General features: G+C 38.3%; 1 protein-coding gene across 6 annotated transcripts in view; it reads right to left on the minus strand.

The window, feature by feature from the left end:
* SLC10A7 (solute carrier family 10 member 7) overlaps positions 1-20,975 on the minus strand; it is a 285,221-nt gene that overhangs the window by 255,134 nt on the left and 9,112 nt on the right. For 4 of the 6 annotated variants that reach the window (XM_027866968.1, XM_027866967.1, XM_027866971.1 and 1 more), the window contains exons 2-4: positions 20,710-20,792; positions 14,876-15,012; positions 10,127-10,202 (exon numbers count right to left, since the gene is read on the minus strand). In XM_027866968.1, the coding sequence (XP_027722769.1) occupies positions 10,127-10,202; positions 14,876-15,012; positions 20,710-20,792 (296 nt within the window). Of the gene's footprint in view, positions 1-10,126; positions 10,203-14,875; positions 15,013-20,709; positions 20,793-20,975 lie in introns of those variants that run through there. The other 2 variants (XM_027866969.1, XM_027866972.1) reach the window with 2 other exon arrangements.

The following is a 20,975-nucleotide window of genomic DNA, read 5'->3' on the forward strand; positions in this document are numbered from 1 at the left end:
GCATACTTTAAGTGAGTTGGAAGAGAAAATCTGCCTCCTCAAAACACCTGATCTCCTAAGCCCATAACTATACTTATCCTAGCAGTGTATTAGGAAGCATGTCTCCTGATCCCTCCAAGCACCGTAGTCTGACCAAAAACATGTGACAGGATGGGGGAGTCGGGGGAGAGTTTCGTTGCCTCCAGATGCTGCTGCTTTGGATGCACAAGTAATGAAAAAAGGAACTTTCCATCCTTCTCTTCCAAAGAAAAGGCTTAAGAGTAGAGAGCCACTACCGCACATGCCCCATCCCGGCCTTCCGAGGAGATAGCATGGCATAATAAAAGAGCCCTGGGTTTGAAATCCTATACCTGGGATTCAAATCTCAGATCTGCCATTTTGGTCTGATATTGGCCGTCTGTAAAATGTGGAAGTTGGACAAGACAATCTCTATCTACCATAGATCCCACTATCACTGGGGCACCAGATTTCTCAGGTGTACCACTAGGGAGTGATACTAGACACAACATGGCATAGTGGACAGAACACTAGACTTGCAATCAGGATGACCCGAGTTCTAACCTTACCTCAGGTATTTCCCAAATCCATAACCCTGAACAAGTCACTAAACCTTAGTTGCCTCAATCATAAAATAAGGATAATAATAGCACCTACCTCACAGGGTTACTATAAGGATCCAAAGAAATGATGTGCATAAAGCAACTTTGTAAATCTCAGTGCACTATATAAATTATTATATTATACAAATTATAAGGCATTATTATTATTATTAAGACTAAAGGCACTGAAGATAATCTGACTCATTATTTAAACCTTTTACAGAAAAATAAAATAAGTACAACAATAATGAATGGTAAATTTAAAAAGAAATAAAATTATAAAAATAAAATAAAAATTTACAGAAAAATTAAATTTAAAAAAAAAAAAACCACAACCACCAGGAAGGCTTGGTGACTTGCTAAATCTAAGCCAGGGAGCCAGAGTGAAAGAACTTCATGCTTCTGAACTGTCACAAGACCTCTGTAAGCATTCTCCCTGACAGTAACCACCTTCATAAATGTTTTAAGGAATCTCATCTTCATGCTCAGGATTCGCACTATTAACTCCCCACTGATGATGTGGAATAACCAGGCAATCTTTCATGCTGCAGTGATATGCCAGACACTGAACTTTCAGACTCCAGTTGGTCTACTATGAACTTGATCTTTCACCTTTAACAAAAACTCTCTCATAAGTGTAATTTTAAAGTTAGTAATGAGAACTTCATTTGCTTTCCAAGCAGACAGAAAACCTTTTTGAAATACACTCCGGCTGCCACGACCTTGGTCTATGACTTAAAGAGTTCACCTCATGTAATAATTTTCTTTGCCCAGGAGACACTTGAGGTTTCCTTTGAAAAGACTGGGGATCTAACCCTGTAGATGGAACTGAAAACACATATATTTTCAGCTCATTACCTTCCTGCATCGAGGAGAACAAGGATCAAAGTATTTCTTTTTTATCATGTCATGAATTTCTGATTGACTATCAATGTTTACAAATCCTTTAATTTGCCAATAAAAATATGCCAATAAAAGTGCAAATAGAAGTGCACCCCTCCCTTCAGCCAAATACTCAAAGTGGGGTAAGATGGTAGATAAAGTGTTGATTTTGCTGGGTTTTTTTATTTAATTCGTTTCAACAAATACATTTCTCTCTCTCCCATTGCCATCCACCCACTCTCCACACTGAAAAACAAAAACAAAAACCTTCTAAAAGAAATGTGTAGTTAAGCAAAGCAAATTCCCACAATGTTTATATCTAAAACGTGTGTGTGTATGTGTGTGTATCAATCAAACCCTGAGTTTAGCAATTGCCAGGAAGTACAAAGCATGCTTCACTGGAATCGTGATTGGTCAATGCACTGATCATAGTTCTTAAGTCTTTGAAATCAATCTGCTTTTATAAACTGTTCTCTTGGTTCTGCTCACTTCCCTCTGCATCATTTCATACAAGTCTTCCTAGATTTCTCTAAAACACCATCATGTTCATATAATAATCTATTCAACCATTCCCTAATGGATGACACCTCTGTTCTTTTGACAGCAAAAATCTTACTTTATATATTTAAATGTGCATATTCAGCTTTAAAACAGTTTATGAATTATTGTTTTTTTTTAAACCCTAGGCTTATAATTAGGGTTCTATACTTTTTTCTTTTGTTTTTATAGGTCAAAGAAGCCTCAGGCAGTGGTTAACTAAGTAAGATTAGCAAACTTTTCCCCTCCTATTCTTTTCTTTTCTTTTTGGTTTTATTCTCCCCAAAATTATAACTCTGAATTTATCAACATTAATAGCATTATATTTAAAGGTGATACACATAGAGAAAGTTTTCAACAAGCATACATCTTGCCACGATTTTTCTCGAGCTATACTGGGAGCAACTGTAAGATCCGAGAAGCGATGGGACTTGTTATCAGAGCTCAACTACTTAGCTCCTATTTTTCTTTTGAGCATTTATACAATTCATATCTGTGATGTAAGTATTTTTAATATGCACTAGTCTCCCTCATTAGAATGGAAGTCACTTCTGAGTAGGAATTGTGTTATTCTTTGTACCTATAACCCCAGCACCTAGCAAAATGTCTAGAATATAACAGGTGCTTTATAAATTCTTGTTGATTCATTGAATTTTTTTCTTCCAAGGATAATGATCTTTTGATTGCCTTATTGGCCCTATTATAGATAAATGTTCTTTCCTTATTTCAGTTAAATATCCCTCAAATTAACCCTCCTTTTCCAGAGGTAGAGCCAATTTATTCGATAATATGTCAAACTACATCTTCCTCCTGGCACATCGAAAAACTAACAAAAAACTGTGCAGTTAAAAAAAAACAAACTTCCAAATAAATATTTCCCCAGAAAAGGAATGGAAAAGAAAAACATACCAACAATTTGCTGCATGGTATGATCAGAACTATATTTAAAATATAAAGACCCATTCAGAGTAAGACTAAGGAGATGGAACAAAATCTATTATGCTTCAAGTGACTACAAAAAACAGAAGCTGAAATCAATCTCAGATAAGGTAACAAAATAATTGATAAAGTCAAGAAAGGCAAATAGGAAAACAGCACCACAGACAATAAAAAAATAAACCAATACTTGTGAGAAATAAATAAGGAACCATTTAAAAATTTTAAATTACTCATACATTACACTGATGTAAAGAACAATATGCATTATGCTGATAAATATCCTTTGAAAGCTAATATCTAAGTGCACTTCAGGGGTATAGAACCAATCTTAACAGTGTGAGCACTGAATTTATGCAATGTCATTTCATACATGTATTCTTTCAATCATACGCTGTTGCTTTAAAGGGGCTCCCCTTCACAAACAAAGACAACAAGGCATTCCTTCAATGTGATAGTGTCTCCCAGCTACACACATCTGCAAAATCCTTTTCCAACTCTAAGAATATATTCCTCATCCTTATCTCCACCCCTTAGAACTTGTCTTCCTTCCCTCAAGTGTGACCTCTTACATGAAACTTTCCCTGATTCCCAATATGCTCTCCTCAATTTTCCTAGTAATACTGTTACTTGCCTGTAGAACGTATATTAGTTGCCTATTTAATTTTTATTTTTGAAGAAGGACCAATCCAGAGCAAGAAGGAAACCTAAGAAGTCATGAGGCAGTTAGATAGAGCAAAGGACTTGGAGTTCAAATCGAGCCTTAGACACTTAACTAGATTTGTGACCCTGGGCAAGTCACTTAAACACCGTGTGCCTCAGTTTCCTCATCTGAAAAAATGCGAATAACAATAGCACCCACTTCATAGGGTTGTTGTGATAATCAAATGAGTTAACATATAGCTTTTTGCAAACCTTAAAATGCTATGCAATAATAATAGTTAACTATCATTATTAGTAGTATTATTTTTATGTAGGTTATCTCCACATTTTATAGATGAGGGCATTGAGGCCCAGAAGTGAGAAAATTTGCCCAAAGTCACATTGGTTTTAGGTAGCAAAGCCAAGATTTGAACCCAAGTGTTCATGACTCCAAATACAATGTTCTTTTTGCTCACAGTAGATGATTAATAAAGGATTGCTGAATTGAATTGAATAGCTGAACAGGAAAGTCTCTTTCATTTCAAATCAACAGCTTTTGTAGGAATTGAATGAGAAAGAGCCTCTAATTAGAATGGCACCTTAAACTCATATGACATAGGACTTAAAAACACAAGTCACTTTCCCCAGGAACAATTCTCAGGAAAACGAGAAAGTGTTCTCATCTTGTGACCCCCAAACATAACCAATACAGTAGGCAATTAGCAAGCAGCACCAATTCACAGTACTTTCATTAAAATTGTTAATTAAGCAGGGTGAACTGACAAATGTGAAAAGTCACGGTGCAAAAATTATGTCTAAGTTGTACAATATAATAAACATGGAAGCAATGGCATAATTTCCAACAATACAATGGTGTAATTGGTATAAGATTCATAATTTATTTACTGAATCCAAGTTTTCCCTGACACCATTTTTACTATTAGGGATGTGACTCCTATCATCCTACTCTATTCTCTCTATCACAAATATCTCACCAATTTACATTACTGTGCTTCCTTGTCAGAGCGTATAAAGATTCCTAACTCTTTTCACAGACATAGCAGAAAAAAACTTTTAACCCTCTGACTCACTTTTGGTACATACTCCAAGAAAGTCCAAGAAAAAAAAGTCCCATATAACTCACAAAATTTGTAACATCACTTGTCATGGTAGCAAAAATACACAGAATAACTGGGTTCCCACTTAAGGCACAATAGTTGAATAAGCTGAGAAAGAGAGAGAGAAAGAGTAAATATAATGGAATATTACTGTAAATCTGCCATAGGAAACACATGGAATTCAGAGAAACCTAGGCAGATATGTATGAATTGATACCAAGTAAAGTAAGCAGAACTATGTGAATGTACAATAATGTAAACAAAAATAACACTGAAAGGCAGCTCCCTTTATAGCAGAGGTTCCCAAACTTATTTGACCTCCCGCCCCCTTTTCAAAAAAAATTACTCAGCACCGCCCCCCGCCGCCCAGAAATTTACTTTCTTTAACCCTTTAATGTTTTTTTAAAATTTGTGTCATTTCAAAAAAAAATGTAATTTTTTTAAGCGATGTATCTTAAATTTAATAATTTATTTTAACTTTGTGGGGTTTTTCCTGCATTGAAATTTTGGTGATACAATATGACATCATGTAACCACATAGTACTGTATTGTAAACAAGTCATTACATGCACATATTCCTGCCAATGCGCGCTGGACTTCCCAACAATGCGTCACACACTCACCTGCCAACATCTGCTTAAGATCTGTCAGCGGACTTCACCACTGAGCAGTTCTAACTTCCATTTTGTGTGTTTATTTGGAAAATAATGTAATCACTACAACTTTAACTCTGTTACACAACAGATGAAACATGTATGAAGTTTTCCAAAATTTTCTTTTCTTCTCTTCTTTCCTTATGCTTCCACCACCCCCTTATTTTTATTCAATGCCCCCAAATGCACAGGGCTATTACCACCACCACCATTGCCCTAGTGTCCCTAGGGAGCAGTACCACCCACTTTGGGAACCTCTTGCAATAAACAATCTTGGTACTAAAAAAACAGAGGTGAAACACACTTTCCTCCTCTTAGAAGAGAGGCAGGGAAATTAGGCTGTCATCAGACATGGCCATTTTATCTGTTAGTTTTTCTTAATTCAGGAAATTAGTGTGACATAAAATGCCAAAGGTATCTAAAATGTTTTAAAGTAATGCATGAAAGTGAAAATAACAAGGGAGGAAAAAAGATTTACAATGACAACAATGTGAATGGAAAGAACAAAACCACTAAAACTGCATGATGTGAAACCATAATGACCAAATCTGGCCACAAGGAAAAGACATGATGAACACAGACTTCCTCCCCACCTCTGCAGAGTTGTGGGGACTAGGGGTATGGAACACTGCATATGTCAGACTTGGCTGATGTATTTGGTTAGTTTTGCTGAACTTTTTTTTTCTATTTTCCAATTCACTGCTATAAGGGATGGCTCTCTGGGAAAAGGAGGAGGGATATACTGAGAAATACAGGTTATATTTTAAAAAGACATCAATAAAAATGTTTTAAAAGTCAATGCAAAATAAAAAATGGTCATGAGTAGTACTTTCTATTTATTTTCAGTTATAGTAATTTTAAATGATGTTTTCCTAAAGATGAATATTTTTCATTTTTCTATAATTAAGAGCCAGCCTGTTTACTTCTAAATATTTCTCCAAATTGACCAGGGTCACTCTAATTCTAATATTCTCTAAAATTCTAGGGAACCTCCATGGAAGTTGACAAAACCTCTGTATTTTAAAAGCTCATTCTCTACTCCATTATCTAAGAAAATTAATTAGTCCTCACAACTGACCCTCCTCCCCCATAGGGCATCATCGGCTAAGTTTCCCCACTTAACAGTGAACTGTCTATAATTACTCTTCATTTCCAACCTTTTGAGCAGTTGTACATTGACCTCCCAGGAGAATAATCCAAGTAGATCACACTTTGCTAGAATGTAAACGGCCATATCACAAGAGATAAAAACTAAAAGACTTATAAAAATAAAGATATCCTGGGATCTCATCTTTTCCCATAACCAATTAACAGGATACAACTCAAATTCCCGAGCCTGGCACTCACAGTCTTATGCAATTTGGGGCCAAATGAATTTTCCAAGCTTACTACCGGTATTTCTCAACACAGATCTTTCATGTGAGCCAGACAGAGGGTTCTACAGACCTGCCCTGCTCAGCCAGAATATTCTTTCATGCTCTCTATTTACCTTGCCATTTCTTCACAGACCAAATCCTACCTATGCTTCAAGCCCCAGATCAACTACTGCAACATATATGAATCCTTTCTTGACCACCCCAGCACCCCAAAATAGTACCTATTTCCTATACCAATCATTTGGCTTTTAATCATGATTATGTTTAATTTTTCATTCATGTACATGTGAGCTTCTAAGTCTCAAACATCAGAAGATGGAACCAAAGATAAACTCTGAACATTTCAAATTTTGCTGAAGACTGGCACAGAGCCAAGAAATAAGGCAGTTTGCTTTTTTCTCCCCTTTTCTCCTCTTGCACTGAATGGCTTTCCACTTCCCAAACTCAGAACACAGGCAAAACTATAGTTCTGCTATATTATGGACTAAATAGGATAGAAAAGGCTGGCCTCAAAACTCATCCACCATTTTAAATACTACTTTTATGAGAAATGTGTTCTAAATCCAAAATAATTTACAAAACAACTTTTAAAACAGAACTTAGTTTTTAAAAAAAGGAAAGAAAATGAAGACTATGGATGTTGTCCATACATACTAACAAACCAAAATTTATTTGCAAATATTTCCTAATTTAAACATTGCACTAATTAAAGTGAGGCTTAGCCCCATTATTTTGTCTAATTTACTTCAACTGTATAGCAAATAAGTACAGCATTTCCTCCTATACCACTCTATATAAACCAGCCAGCACACAAAACTCTACATGTTTAAAAAAAAAAAAGAAAGAAAGAAAAGAAGAGAGGAAAGGGGAGGAAAGGAAAGCAGGAGAAAGGAAATAAAAAGAGAACCAACTATGGAACCTTGGGCGTATTTCTTCCTAGTCTATCTCCAATCCCTTGTGCTGCTTGATCTGGTTATCAAATTACAATTGACTTTTTTATAAAAGTATTTGCCATCTGTTATTGGTTCTCTTTCTCCATCTAATAAAGAAATAATTTCCTTTGTCCCCCCTCTTAAGCTTGATAGAACTAAAGCATATTTTCCCATTGTCATTTGTGTCCCTGGGGCATCACGGCTATGTCTGTCTCCACAGCAGGAATCCAAATGGTTGAGGATGGTATAAAGAGGTCGGTCCAACTACACACTCTATTGGTCGCAAACCTCTGATCAATAATGTGTTGGTGACTTAAAACAAGGTAATTTTTTTTTCATTTCAAACACCTAAGATACTGTATTTCACTGCTTCTTCTGCCACTCCTACTTTCCAGTATGCACTGTGACTGAACCAATTTTGGTTCATGGGCAAGGTGTGAAGATCAACTTAGATCAGGGGTGGGGAACCTGCGGCCTCGAGGTGACATGTGGCCCTCTAGGTCCTCAAGTGCAGCCCTCTGACTGAATCCAAACTTCACAGAACAAATCCCCTTCATAAAATGATTTGTTCTGTAAAATCTGGAGTCAGTCAAAAGACCGCACCCAAGGACCTCAACAGCCACAAGTGGCCTTGAGGCCACAGCTCCCCCACCCTGACACAAGATTCTAGGGTGTCCTAGAAGGGCTGAAGTCACCCTGCAGAATTTTTTTTAATTGTTAATGACTTTTGCTTTTGTGTCTGTCACTAAAGGACAAACCTAATGAGGTTCAGGAAGACCCATGACCTTGGGCTACCACACGCTGAAATTTTGGGGCTCTAGCAACTCACTAAATCATCTGCAAAGGTTCACGGGGATATGAGCTGTATCAACAAAGGGGGGGCCCTACACAGGTGAGGGAGAGAACCAGATTCATTTAAAATCATTTAAACCCAAACCTTGAGTCATCTTGCAAATGTCTGTGTGACAAAGACACAGCCTTCGATTTCATTCCAGATTTGTTCTGATGATTTTCCCCAAGCTTACAATAGTTCTTTTTAGGAAAAATTCCCTAATTTTCCCTTTGGAAATCACTCCAACAACTTTTAGTGCTGTTTGATTATTCTGTCCCCTTTAGTCACCCTAGTTTCTTCCAATTTCATTACAAAACAGGTTAGTTTTTGCTTGTGGCCTTAGAGGTGAAGAAAATCCAGTTCCATTGGGCTCCTTTGTTACTAAATTTCTTGGATCTATTATACTACTTCATCGAATATCAGGAAATCATCCTTAATTTGTCCATTTCCCTTCTTTAATTTTCATGAATCCTAGATTCTACCCTTTAAAATCAACTTCAGCATCATATGCACCTACTTCTTTCATAATTTGCTACATAGGGATTATGTTCAATCATGAACATGTTATAAAAAGATATCAATAAATTATTTTCTCACAAGAAATGAAAACAAATCTGCCATGTTAAATTCCAGTCCATCCTTTGTATCCCACCCCCAGCTCTGCAGTATAAGCCTTAAGAGCAGAATGAGGAAAAATTAGTAGAAGATTTAAAGAGGCAAAATTCTTGATGCAAAGAAAAACTCCCTAACAATCTGAACTCCAACAAAGCGTTCTGGATGCCTTGAGAAACAGTAGGGTCCCCCTCACTGAAGGTGTTCAAACAAAGGTTGGATGATTGCTTGTCAGGCACGTGTTAGAGAGGACTTGATCTAGTTCAGAGGTTCCCAAACTCATTTGGCCTACCACCTCATTTAAAAAAAATTACTCAGTGTCTCCCTGGAAATTTACCCTTTAGAAGTTTTTTTTTTTTTTTTGGTTGAAATTTGCATCATTTCAAAAAAATAAAACATATTTTTTAAAAACATGATGTATCTTAAATTTAATGATTTATTATAAATTTGTAGGTTTATTCTGCATTGAAATTTTGATGATGCAATACTGCGTCATGTACCCATACAGTATCACATTGTAAACAAGTCATTACACGCACATATTCCTGCAGCTGCATGCTGGACTTCCTGACAATGCATCATATGCTCACCTGCCAACTCTTGCTTGTTAAGACCTGTCAGTAGATTTGACCACTGATAAGTTATAACTTGAATTTTTTGTGTTTATTTGGAAAATAATGTAATCACTCTGACTTGAACTCTGTTACATAACAGATGAAACATGTACAAATGGCTTTTCAAAGTTTCCCTATCTTCTCTTCTTTTCTTATGCTTCCACCACCCCCCTTATTTTTATTCCATTCCCCCCAACTGCACCTGAGGCTACTACCACCTCCCTGGATCATTCAGTGCCCCTCAGGGGGCAGTATCACCCACTTTGGGAACCTATGTTGGACAATTGGACAAGGTGGCACCTCATGTCATTTCCAACTCTGAGATTCTGTGAAAATATGTATTGACAAGGAGTAACCATTTTATTTTTAAAATAAGTTAGCCCCAGGACTCACCTCATTCCCACCAACAGCTTTGGTTAAGATCACTGCAGAAGAAACAGGAGGCGGCATGCAACCAACTGTTTGTAAACTGAAAAATAAAATATAAAATAACATGTAAATAACGTTTTTACTTCATCCACTCAACTGGATTAAGAGCTGAGCAAATGAAAATATAGAAATGTGAATGTATATTCAAACCCTGGTGACTTTAGATGAGGATGATGCTAGCACTTACATACTGTTTTAAGGTTTGCAAAGTGTCTGGTTTACAGATTTGGAAACCAAGGCAGAGATAATTTAAGTGACTTATTCAGCCAGGAAGTGTCAGAGGTGGGATTTGAATGCAGGTGTTCCTGGTACCAAATCCAACATTCTCTCCACTGTGAAACAAACTTGTAGCTGCTTGACCTCCATGTTGGGCAGCAGGCCTCGAAGGGCTGAACAAGAAACCCCACATACATAAGCTCAGAATTTTCTCCCAGGACTAGCACAAATGTGTATGACTCTACACCTTGGGCAATTTTGAGCATTAAAAGTAATTCTTTCACTTCTTTGAAACGATATTAAAAGCATCACACAGTTTAAAAGAAAATCAGTCAAGAAAGATTTTGCAGCACAACTCAAGCTAAATGTAACTGACCTCTCTGGGTCGTATCCTCCATAGAGTTTTAAATGAGGTAAAAACTTCAGGTTAAATTTTATCGAGTCTGAAAACGTAAGGGAGAAAAAGTATTCTGAGAAGGAGAGGGTGGTTCAATAGTGCGGCATGTCCCAGAGAAGGCAAGGAGGAGGAAAAGGAAGGGAAAGACCATTGGGTTTTGAGATCCAAAGGTAACCTTTGAGAAAGCTCCAATAGAGAGGTGGGGTAGAGGCCAAACTGCTTGGTGGGACTATGATCTGAGGAAATGAGGCAGTGGAAATAAATCAGGCACTAAAGAAGCCTGGGAGGATGAGAGAGAGAGTCATCCATCCACACTGGGCCTCAATGTCCTCACATGATGGGGGGGACAGCCTCCATGTCCTTTCCAGCTTTAAATCTATGACCGTACAGTTACGTGATATAGGATGGCAGCCAAGAGGGGAAAACTTTTTTCAAGATGAGGATCACAGGCTATTCTGCAGAGAAGGAGGAGCCAGTGGAGGAAGTAAGGTTAAAGATCATAATGAAGGAAGCGAGAACAAAGAGAAAAGTCCTGAAAAAAGCCAAGAGGAAGGGGAGAACAGGTAGAAGGATAGGCCATGAGGAAAAAGACACTTCTCCTGTAAGACAGGGACATCTAGCAGGACCCAAAAAGAGACCTTGAAGGAGGCCATCTGACCATGTCATCCCCCCTCCTCGTGAGTCTCTACTAGCTCCCTATTACCTCCAGGATCTGACATAAAATCCTCCATTTGGCTTTTCAGGCTCCCCCATAACCCACTCCTCGAGCCTTGCCAGTCTTCCCGTACCTTATTCCCGCTCACATACTCTGCAATCCAGTGACACTGACCACCTTGATGTTCCTTGAACAAGACACTTCACCTCCAGGTATTTTCACCAGCTGTCTCCCACTCCTGGAATTCTCTTCTTCCCCACCTCTACCCTCCGGGCTTCCCTGGCTTCCTTCAAGTCCCAACAAAAATCCCGCTTTCTGCACGAAGCCTCTCCTGTTGCCCCTTAATTCTGGTGCCTTCTCCCTGACTGTCTACAATATATCCTGTACTGTACATGGCTTGTTTGTGTATGATCGTTTGCACGTTGTCTCCCTCAGCAGACTATGAACCTGGAAAGCAAAGGCAGTCTTTTGTCTTTCTTCGTATCCCGAGCGTTTATTTAGCACAGTGCCTGGTACATAATAGGCATTTAATACAGATTGACTAACTAACCCTTTGGGGCAGCTAGGTGGTAAAACGGATAGAGCACTGGGCCTCAAATGTGGAAGGCTCATCTTTGTCAGTTCAACTCCAGCCTCTGACACATACTAGCTGTGTGATCCTGGGCAAGTCACTTAACCCTGTCTGTCTCAGTCTCCTAATCTGTAAAATGAGCTGGAGAAGGAAATGGCAAACCACTCCAGTATCTTTGCCAAGAAAATCCCAAATGAGTTGGACACAACTGAAAAATGACTAAACAACAACAACAAGGGCCCTGGTCAATCCATACTTTTCCAATCATCTTACACCTTTCTCCCCTGTTATCCAATGACACTAACCTCTACGCTAGAACCTCCCACAAGATCCTCCATCTATCTTCACTAGCCGCCCCCTGTGGCTGGAACTCTCTTCCTCCTCATTCCTATCTCCTAATTTCCCTGGCTTCCTTCATGCCCCGGCCAAAGTCCCGCCTTCTGCCAGAAGCCCTTCTCAGTTCTCCCAAACTTTAGTGCCGTCCCTCAAAGATCACTCTCCTTTATCTCATCCGCATCTTCTTTGTCCAGAGTTGTATGAATGTTGTTTCTCCCATTAGAATGTAATTTCCTTGAAAGCAGGGACTTTTTTTGCCCTTTTTTTATCCTCAGGGCTTAGCATAGTGCCAGCCACATAGCAGACACTTAATAAATGCCTGCTGACTTGACTTCTCCAACTTAAGGAATATAAAATACAGGGTGTTTCAAAAGTCGTTTTTACACAGCTTTTAAAAGCTTAAAACAGCACTAAGATTTTTAGAATAGCCTTTATAAGAAATAGGTAGTACCCTTACAGGAGTGGGGAACCTAAGGCCTCAAGGCCACATGTGGCCCTCTTCATCCTCAAGGGCGGCCCTTTGACTGAATCCAAACTGGATTCAAAGGGCCACACTTGAGGACCTGGAGGGCAGTCTTCCAACCCTTGTATTAGGCTATGTGAATGTTACTTGTTATATAATTACAACAACCTACCACAATACAGAAGAAAATGACTGTGGTAGTGAGTGTAATCCATTAATATTACTTCTAGTCACATCATTTCAGGCAGAAACCTATTATTTTTCTATCGTTCTGTTAAAAGGAATTTATAAGCAAGACTCTCTCTACCATATAATTACAAAGGACAGATAGCTTACTTTCAATTTTTTTTTTAATTTTCAGTGCCTGAATTAAGGGTATTATTCCACATACTTATCACGTACTTTGGCGTCAAAAGTTATCACTTTTCCATCTCATAAGTTAAGGACTCCTATGGCCTCATCCATACTCAGACCATCACTCTATTTTTAAAAGTATTGCAGATGTTACAATCATAAAGTTACTAACATCACAGTACCACAAGTTTTTCTCGAAGGACTGTAAGAAACAGAGCCAGGAGGCAGAATATACAGGACGCCACTAGTATTTCCAAACTTAAGTGTGAAGGTCCAAAAATGTAGAATTGCCTAATTGCTCTCTAGGGAACGTTAGATACTGCTTTTCACACACACACAGAGACACACATACACACACACATACATACCCGTCTCCCCCTGCCCAAAAGAACTTGTAACAAAAATCACCTTTTTTGTTTGCTTTTTAAAATATTGAGCTGAAAATGACTACGAAATAAATGTTATGAGGTAAAAATGAAAACAGAGAAATATTAAGACTTTTAATTTTGAAGACACAATCAAAGTAAACATTTCTGGAGATCAATACATTTTGCTCATTATCTTTTTCTGGGGAGAGCAGGGCATGGTCACAGGTAATGATTCAGATAAACGCATGAACTGAAGCCTGTAACATATAGTACATAACGTCCCAAAGCACAATGCTGAGTTTCAATTTCTTGACTAAAATCAGAAAATAGCACACGATAAGCAATTAGAATAATATGCTTGAAATTCAGGTGAGGGTTAAGGGGGAAAGAATATCATACTTTACAACTATACTGTCAAGAAGGTCTAGTTTGGGATACTGCCCCACGTAATGTCTTCTTATATCATTTTTACATATACAAATAAACTGCTTCCCTAGTTAGACTACAAGCTATTATTCTTTATAATAATGGGGGATATTAGCATCCCAAATATAGTGCGGTTCACAATAAATATTTGCAGATTACTTGAGAGTAGCATGACTAGACCTAAGAGTTGGCAAGAGACATGTTTAAATCCTGCCTTAAAAGCTTATTAGCTGTGTGATCACCTACAAGCGACTAAGTCACCTACAAGTCACTTAAGCTCTCAGTTTCTTAGTCTGTAAAATGGGCTTGCACTATCTATCTTGAGGGTTGTTGTAAGGAAATCACTGTATAAAATTTAAAGTACTATATAAACTTTATTTGTTGAGCCAAACCAATAAATATTTTCAAATACCACTTAATATTTTTCAAGTTGAATTTTAGCCTTACAAAAAGAAAAAAAACCTGTAAGTAAATAATGATTATCCCTATTTTACTACTGAGGAAACACACCCACAACAGTAAGCAATTCCCCCAAAGTCAAAGCAAGTCACCAGCAGCAGCACTGGGTCTGAAGCCTCCTCACTCTAGTTCAATTTTTTTCCTTCCATTTATTCCTTCCATGACCTGAAAACACAATTTATTTTAAACACTTTCCCCAAAAATGCATTTAAGTCAACATTCCAATCTTTAAATCTGGGGCGACATTTTCAAACTTTAGGGGGAAAAATGAGACCTTTGTTAACACAACCGGTTAGCACAGAAGGGAACAATTCACTGAAGAAAATAAATATCTGTTCTATGGATAAACTCCTACATATGTTTTAAAACACACAAAAAAAAATGGTTTGAAATGAATTCTCCTCAGCTTCCCCACCCACTCAAAAATAACCATTTTCAAATACGCATTGCGGTTTTTTTTCAACATACCCTTTTAAAAGCCATTCGTTGATGGGTGTAACTGAGAGCAACTGAAGAAAAAGCCATATTGTTGTTGGGAAGAAGGCAAGTGTAAAGATCTGAACAAAAAGATGTAATTTTACATGCATCAAAGCACTAGTCAGCTCCTGGAAAAAAAATAAAAAACACATCTTAACATAATTTGGAAGAGAGATATCTACAGAAAGACCACTAAACCCAGTTACTTTATTTTGGTATTTATTTGTAACTCATTTTTATATAAAATAATAAATCATAATAGATAAAACTTTAAAAGGAGAAAATATCCCTTATAGTGCTTATAAGGTATTTTAATTTAAACTACTAAAAATAGCCTGATTTATCTTGAAATACAACCAACTTAATTTAGACTACGGAAGAGCTTTTTACCTTTGCTAATCTATAAGAAAAGGGTGTATTAGGCAAAATACTACTATAAAAAAGTTTGCAGGATGCCTTTTTAACCTACCTGAGGGAGAACTTTTTTTTCTGAAGCCTTTAATTTTTATTGCTACCTTTTGATTTTATATCACCTTTGTTTCCAAATATACCTCTCTCCTTTCCCCCATCCAGAAAGTCATTCTTTGTAATAAAGAATAAAAGAGAAAAAGAGGGGGAAGGAAGTAGTTCAGCAAACTAACTTTCGAATCAACCAAACCTAACAGTATATACAAGATTCCTCAGCCAAAGTCTACCACCAACCCCCAGCACAGAAGGGAGGAACTACATTTTCTTAATGCTTTGAATTCTTTTAAACATGTTACGAGTACCAATTTGCAAAAAATCGAGTCATTGAAACTGACTTCCCTACAAGCCAGTAATTATACAGTTTGTCACTGGTGTACATTGCTGAATCTTCTTCAAAATGTTTACATAGCTTGATGGCTCAATAATTACATCTGTATTAGTACACCTGGACCACAACCCATTCAGATTTTTTCAAGCTGTGGGATTCCAGTCCAGTCCAGTTCCAAGGCAAGTTCTAGTCTATTTGAGAATCTACCCAGTACTAACGGCCACCTTTCTTCTAGACCAGGGCTTCTTAACCTTTTCTCTTCCACAGACCCCTTGAGCAATCTGGTGAAGCCTATGGACCCTCTCCTCATAATCATGTTTTTAAGTAATTGAAGGAAATACTATATTTCAGTTAGAAGTTAGTAGAAATAAGGGTGTAATTTTTTTTTCCCATTCAAGTTCACTGACCCTGTGAATTTTATCCACTGAACCCTGGGGATCCATAGATCCCAGGTTAAGAACCTCCATTAGTGGTCAATAATTCAAACTGGCCTTTCCCCTGCCCTACCTCACCTTCAGTTAATTCAAAAAATCAGTAATATTTTTATAATATTTGGTAATGATTTTTTTAAAATAAAAACCAATGAAAAAGATAAATGAAATCAAAACACAAATATACTGTGAATTTCACACATAAAGAAGCAGAGTCACCCATTAAAATAATTCAAGGTTCAAATATCCAAACTTCTATGGAAGACAGAGCAAATATGGCCATTCCATTTTGCAGATGAGAAAACTGAGGATAACAGAGAGAAAATCAACTGCCTGCAACCACACGGCTAGCAAGTATTAAAAACCAAACCCAGGTCATCTGACTCCCTGCCCAATACTACACTAATTCTATGGCTCTTCTTTCCATTCAAATAAATACTCACTTCAAACAATGCATTGATGACACATTCATTTGCATCAATTGAGAGAATTTACAGCCCTTCTATGGCATCAGCAGACCTCTCAGTAAGTTGCTATGATGGAAAACAAATCACCCTATTGCCAATATTCTGGTTCTAGGCAGACAGATGGCATTTCTGTTGTCTGAGGACTCCCTCCAGGTCCGTACAGGACTTTCTTCCATTTAGGTAAGTCACCATGGTAAATGACTCTGGGAGGAAGATGAGCTCAGGATTACATTACCCAAAAAATCCTAACAATTAGATTTACTCAAAAGCAGTAGCTTCCCCCTCACTGGAAAGGAGGGAAGGAGGGGAAATGGGTCTAAGATGCAATCACTAAAACCTGATATTAGCCACAGTAAGGTTTATTTATTATTCAGTTTCTCAAGGTTCCTAGGAGCTTCAGCCTGGCTTCATTAAAGGAAGGACCCCTGGGAAACCAGGCCCTGTGAATCTTACCAGAATAGAGCCGAATTTCCATCTGACACCCATCCCACCAACCAACCTGAAGTCAGTGCCTGACTAGGAATTAGGAAGACCTGCGTTCCAATTTTCCTTCAGGTAGTTATTAACTGTTATCCTGGGTGACTTATCTGTAAAATGAGGATAATAACAGCATATATCTCACAGGGTTATTACGAGAATCCAATGAGATGACATATGCAAAGTGCTTTGCAAGCCTTAAAGGTACTATAGAAAAATGAGTTGTTATTACATTGTCGTTGTTGTTCAAATGAGATAATGTGAAAAGCACTTTGCAAACCTTAAAATGCTATAAAAATCACTATCGTCATTAATCATAATAATAACTATTATTCAAAGAGAAGACCAGAGACATCTCTAGACCTGATCAAAGCTCCCAACCCCTACTTCAGAGAAGATCCAAAGGACACAAGTTCTCATTCGTCTTGGGAATCAATTTCATTCAAGTGAACTCCCCTGGGTATTTTATACATACCAGTAAAATGAATCTAAGTTGTGCCTTGGGACCCATGCCAAGGAAGTGAAACAATATGGTGACCAGCATGATGTTTACCAAGTCACTGATTCATGGCGGTCCATGGCACTACTTCTTGGACCTAGAAACATCCATGGAGGTTGAAGCATTTTCAAGATTGCCACAGTATCCCAATGTCAGATATTTTCCATACCCATTTTATATAATCAAGAGAATAAAATGAAATTTCATATATTTAAAAAAAATCTGTAAAATACAAAATTTTATTAATAATAGTTAGCATATATGTATATATGTGTGTATGTATATGTGTATACATATATATACATATATAGATATACATAGATATATATATAGATATATAGATATATCTATATATCTATATCTATATATATATATTAAGGTTTGCGAAGTACTTTATATGTGTTAGCTTCATCTGATCCTCACAACTACCCTGGGAGGTTGACACTATTATTATCCCTGTTTTACATACACAGAGACTGAGAATGGAATCCGCTGGCTCATCCTGTAATTAACAGAAGTAGAGCAGCCAATGCAAACAAGCTCTGAGGGGACCCGTGCTTTGAAGCAGTCAAGCCAGCCAGGGTTTCTTGAGTGTCTCCTACCCACAGACCATTTGATCCTCACAATTACCCTGGGGTGGGGGTGGGGGGGGTAGATGTTATTTATTATCCACATTTTACAGATGGGAAAACTGAGGTAAACAGCAGTTAAGTGACTTGCCCTGGGTCACATAGCTAGTAAGTATCTGCGGCCAGACTGGAACCCGTCTTCCTGACTCTACGCCCAGTGCTCTAGCCACTAAATATGGCAGCTATATTATTAACCAGGCAGCAGGGGATGCATTTTAGGGCAAAACCTTGGGTCGGAGGAGGGGGCTCTGCAAACCCGGATTAGCCAGGGCAGGAAGAGAGAGCTCAGAGCAAGATCACTACAGTGCCACTCTGGTGGCCAATGACTTTCTCTTACGTCCCAGTGCCCCAGATTCTGGAACCAAGAGAATAGCCCTCAAAAGTGCCGGTATTTCCTTCAAATCTCAGCTCAGTCATCACCTTTGACGAGGCCTTTCCTGATCTCCCCCTTCCCAAAATTACCTTCTATATATCCTATATTTACTTTGTATCTCCTTATATATGTTGTCTCCCCCAAATGAACATAAACTACTTGAGGGCAGGGACTCAATACCTAATACATAGTTGTTGATATTGTTGTTGAGTCATTTTTCAGTTGTGCTTGACTTTTTGTGACCCCATTTGGGATTTTCTTGGCAAAGATACTAGAGTGGTTTGCCATTTCCTACTCCAGCTCATTTTACAGATGAGGAAACTGAGGCCAACAGGTTTAAATGACTTGCCCAGGGTGACACAGCTAGGAAGTGTCTGAGGCCAGATTTGAATTCACAAACATGAGCATCCTGACTACAGGCTTGGCGCTCTATCCACATCGCCAGCTAGTTGCTCTAACACATAGTAGGAGCTTCCTAAGTTCACCGATTTATAACAGAACAATTGCTCTTAACTATTTCTTCAAGAGCAAATTTTCTCTATTGTTCAGATTTTTACCCCCTTCAAGTATAGACTCTTCTTTCTGACTCAAAAATCTCTTGTCACCTTCACATTTAGAGACTTCTTTGCCCAGAAATACTAGATCACCAGGAAGCAATCTATTACCTGTTAGATAATGGGCTGTGACTTAACATGGGCTAAAAATAAGGAAGACACACGAATACAGACAGTATCTTCGGGAACCTCCCTCTGCCCAGGCAGATAACAACTCATTTATAACTTAGGAGAATCCCACACTTAGAGCTGAAAGGGACCTCGGGCATCTACTTCCCGATTCTCATTTTATACATGAAGATTAGATAATAACTAGTGCATGGTCAGAGAGCACTTCATAACAAAACTGAGGATTAGAGGGTTACACTGTTCATAAGTATCAGAGGTAGGATTAGAACCCAAGCATTCCCAACTCCACGTCCAACACTCTATTCTCTATTCCCCCCAAGACTTGCCTAAGGCAGAGGGCAAATGTCTCATTTAGGCACACACAGTGAGTGAGTAACTGTCTGAAACAGGTCTTCCAACTGCTAAACCCAGCATTCTAACCATTTTTCCATGCTGCCTCTCTCTCTACACATATAGACACAGATATATATATATATATATATATATATATATATTCATTTGGGACAGCTGGGTGGCTCACTAGGTAAAACGCTGGACCTGGAGTCAGAAAGACCCGAGTTCAAATCTGGCCTCTCGTTTGTCTCAGTTTTCTCATCTGTAAAACAGATGGAGGAGACGGCAAACCACTCCAGCATCTCTGCCAAGAAAACCCCAAATGAGGTCACAAAGAGTCAGACAAGACTGAACAATGACAAGAAAATATAATCGTTTATTTGTCTATTTATCTTAAAACATGGACTAGCGTTTAGAAACATAGCTCCACAAGTATGCTAGTGGTGAGTCCAGGGAAAACCTATAAAGTGAACTAAATGACCTCTAAGGTCCTTCCCACTCCAAATCCAGGGTCCAGGGGTTAAAATGTCAGTTGTAACGAGCACCACTTAAACAGCTTGAGTCCAGACAAACAGTCTAGGAGAGTTACAGGGACCTGCACATAGCAGCTCAAACATGCTAAAACTCTTAGCTCTTTGCAAGGGCTGTGATTAGAAGGCAGTTCTAATCATAAGGTGAGCAAGGGCCCAGGATATCTTTAGTCCTGTTGCTCCATTGATTATACTCAAAATAAATCCAATGAAAAGACTACCATCCCACAGGCCTCCTAGAACATTCGGTAATTCAGCCCCCTTTGCTAGGATCCAAGATGAGGGGCTACCACAGATTATCTTCACTAATACTGAAGCATGACACTTCACAATAAGGCACCATGGAGTCAAGCTTGGATACTCTTCTGTCCATTGGGAGTATGGACACTGTAAGACTTGTAGTGGCTATGCACTGTTGTGAGGATCCAGTAAGTGAGATAAGGAAGGTAAAGCTCTTCACAAACACTCCTTAAATGAGAGATATTTATTATTGCTGTTACGATTATAGACTTCCAACTACAGACAGGTTTACTCAATGGCCAAACAGATGACTAAGGTTACATTTTCCTGACTCCTCATTTTCAAGTCCCCTCTTTGTTGACAATACCTCTGTTTTTAGTGACAGTCCACTGTTAAAGAATATGGCTGAAACAGCAATGTAGGTTATAGTCGTTTCAGGCTTCAATGGTCCTAAAAGAAGAGAGAGAGAGAGAGAGAGAGAGAAAGGGAGAGAATGAATATAACAAAGTGATCCTCCACTCCCATAGAACTTGCAGTTTGGGCAGCTAGATGATGTAGCGGATAGAGTGCCGGGAGTCAGGAAGACTCATCTTCCCGAGTTCAAATCTGGCCTCAGACACTTCCTAGCTGTGT

Source organism: Vombatus ursinus, unplaced genomic scaffold (assembly GCF_900497805.2).
Source record: "Vombatus ursinus unplaced genomic scaffold, bare-nosed wombat genome assembly UNPS02014784.1, whole genome shotgun sequence".
Taxonomy (NCBI): Eukaryota; Metazoa; Chordata; class Mammalia; order Diprotodontia; family Vombatidae; genus Vombatus; species Vombatus ursinus.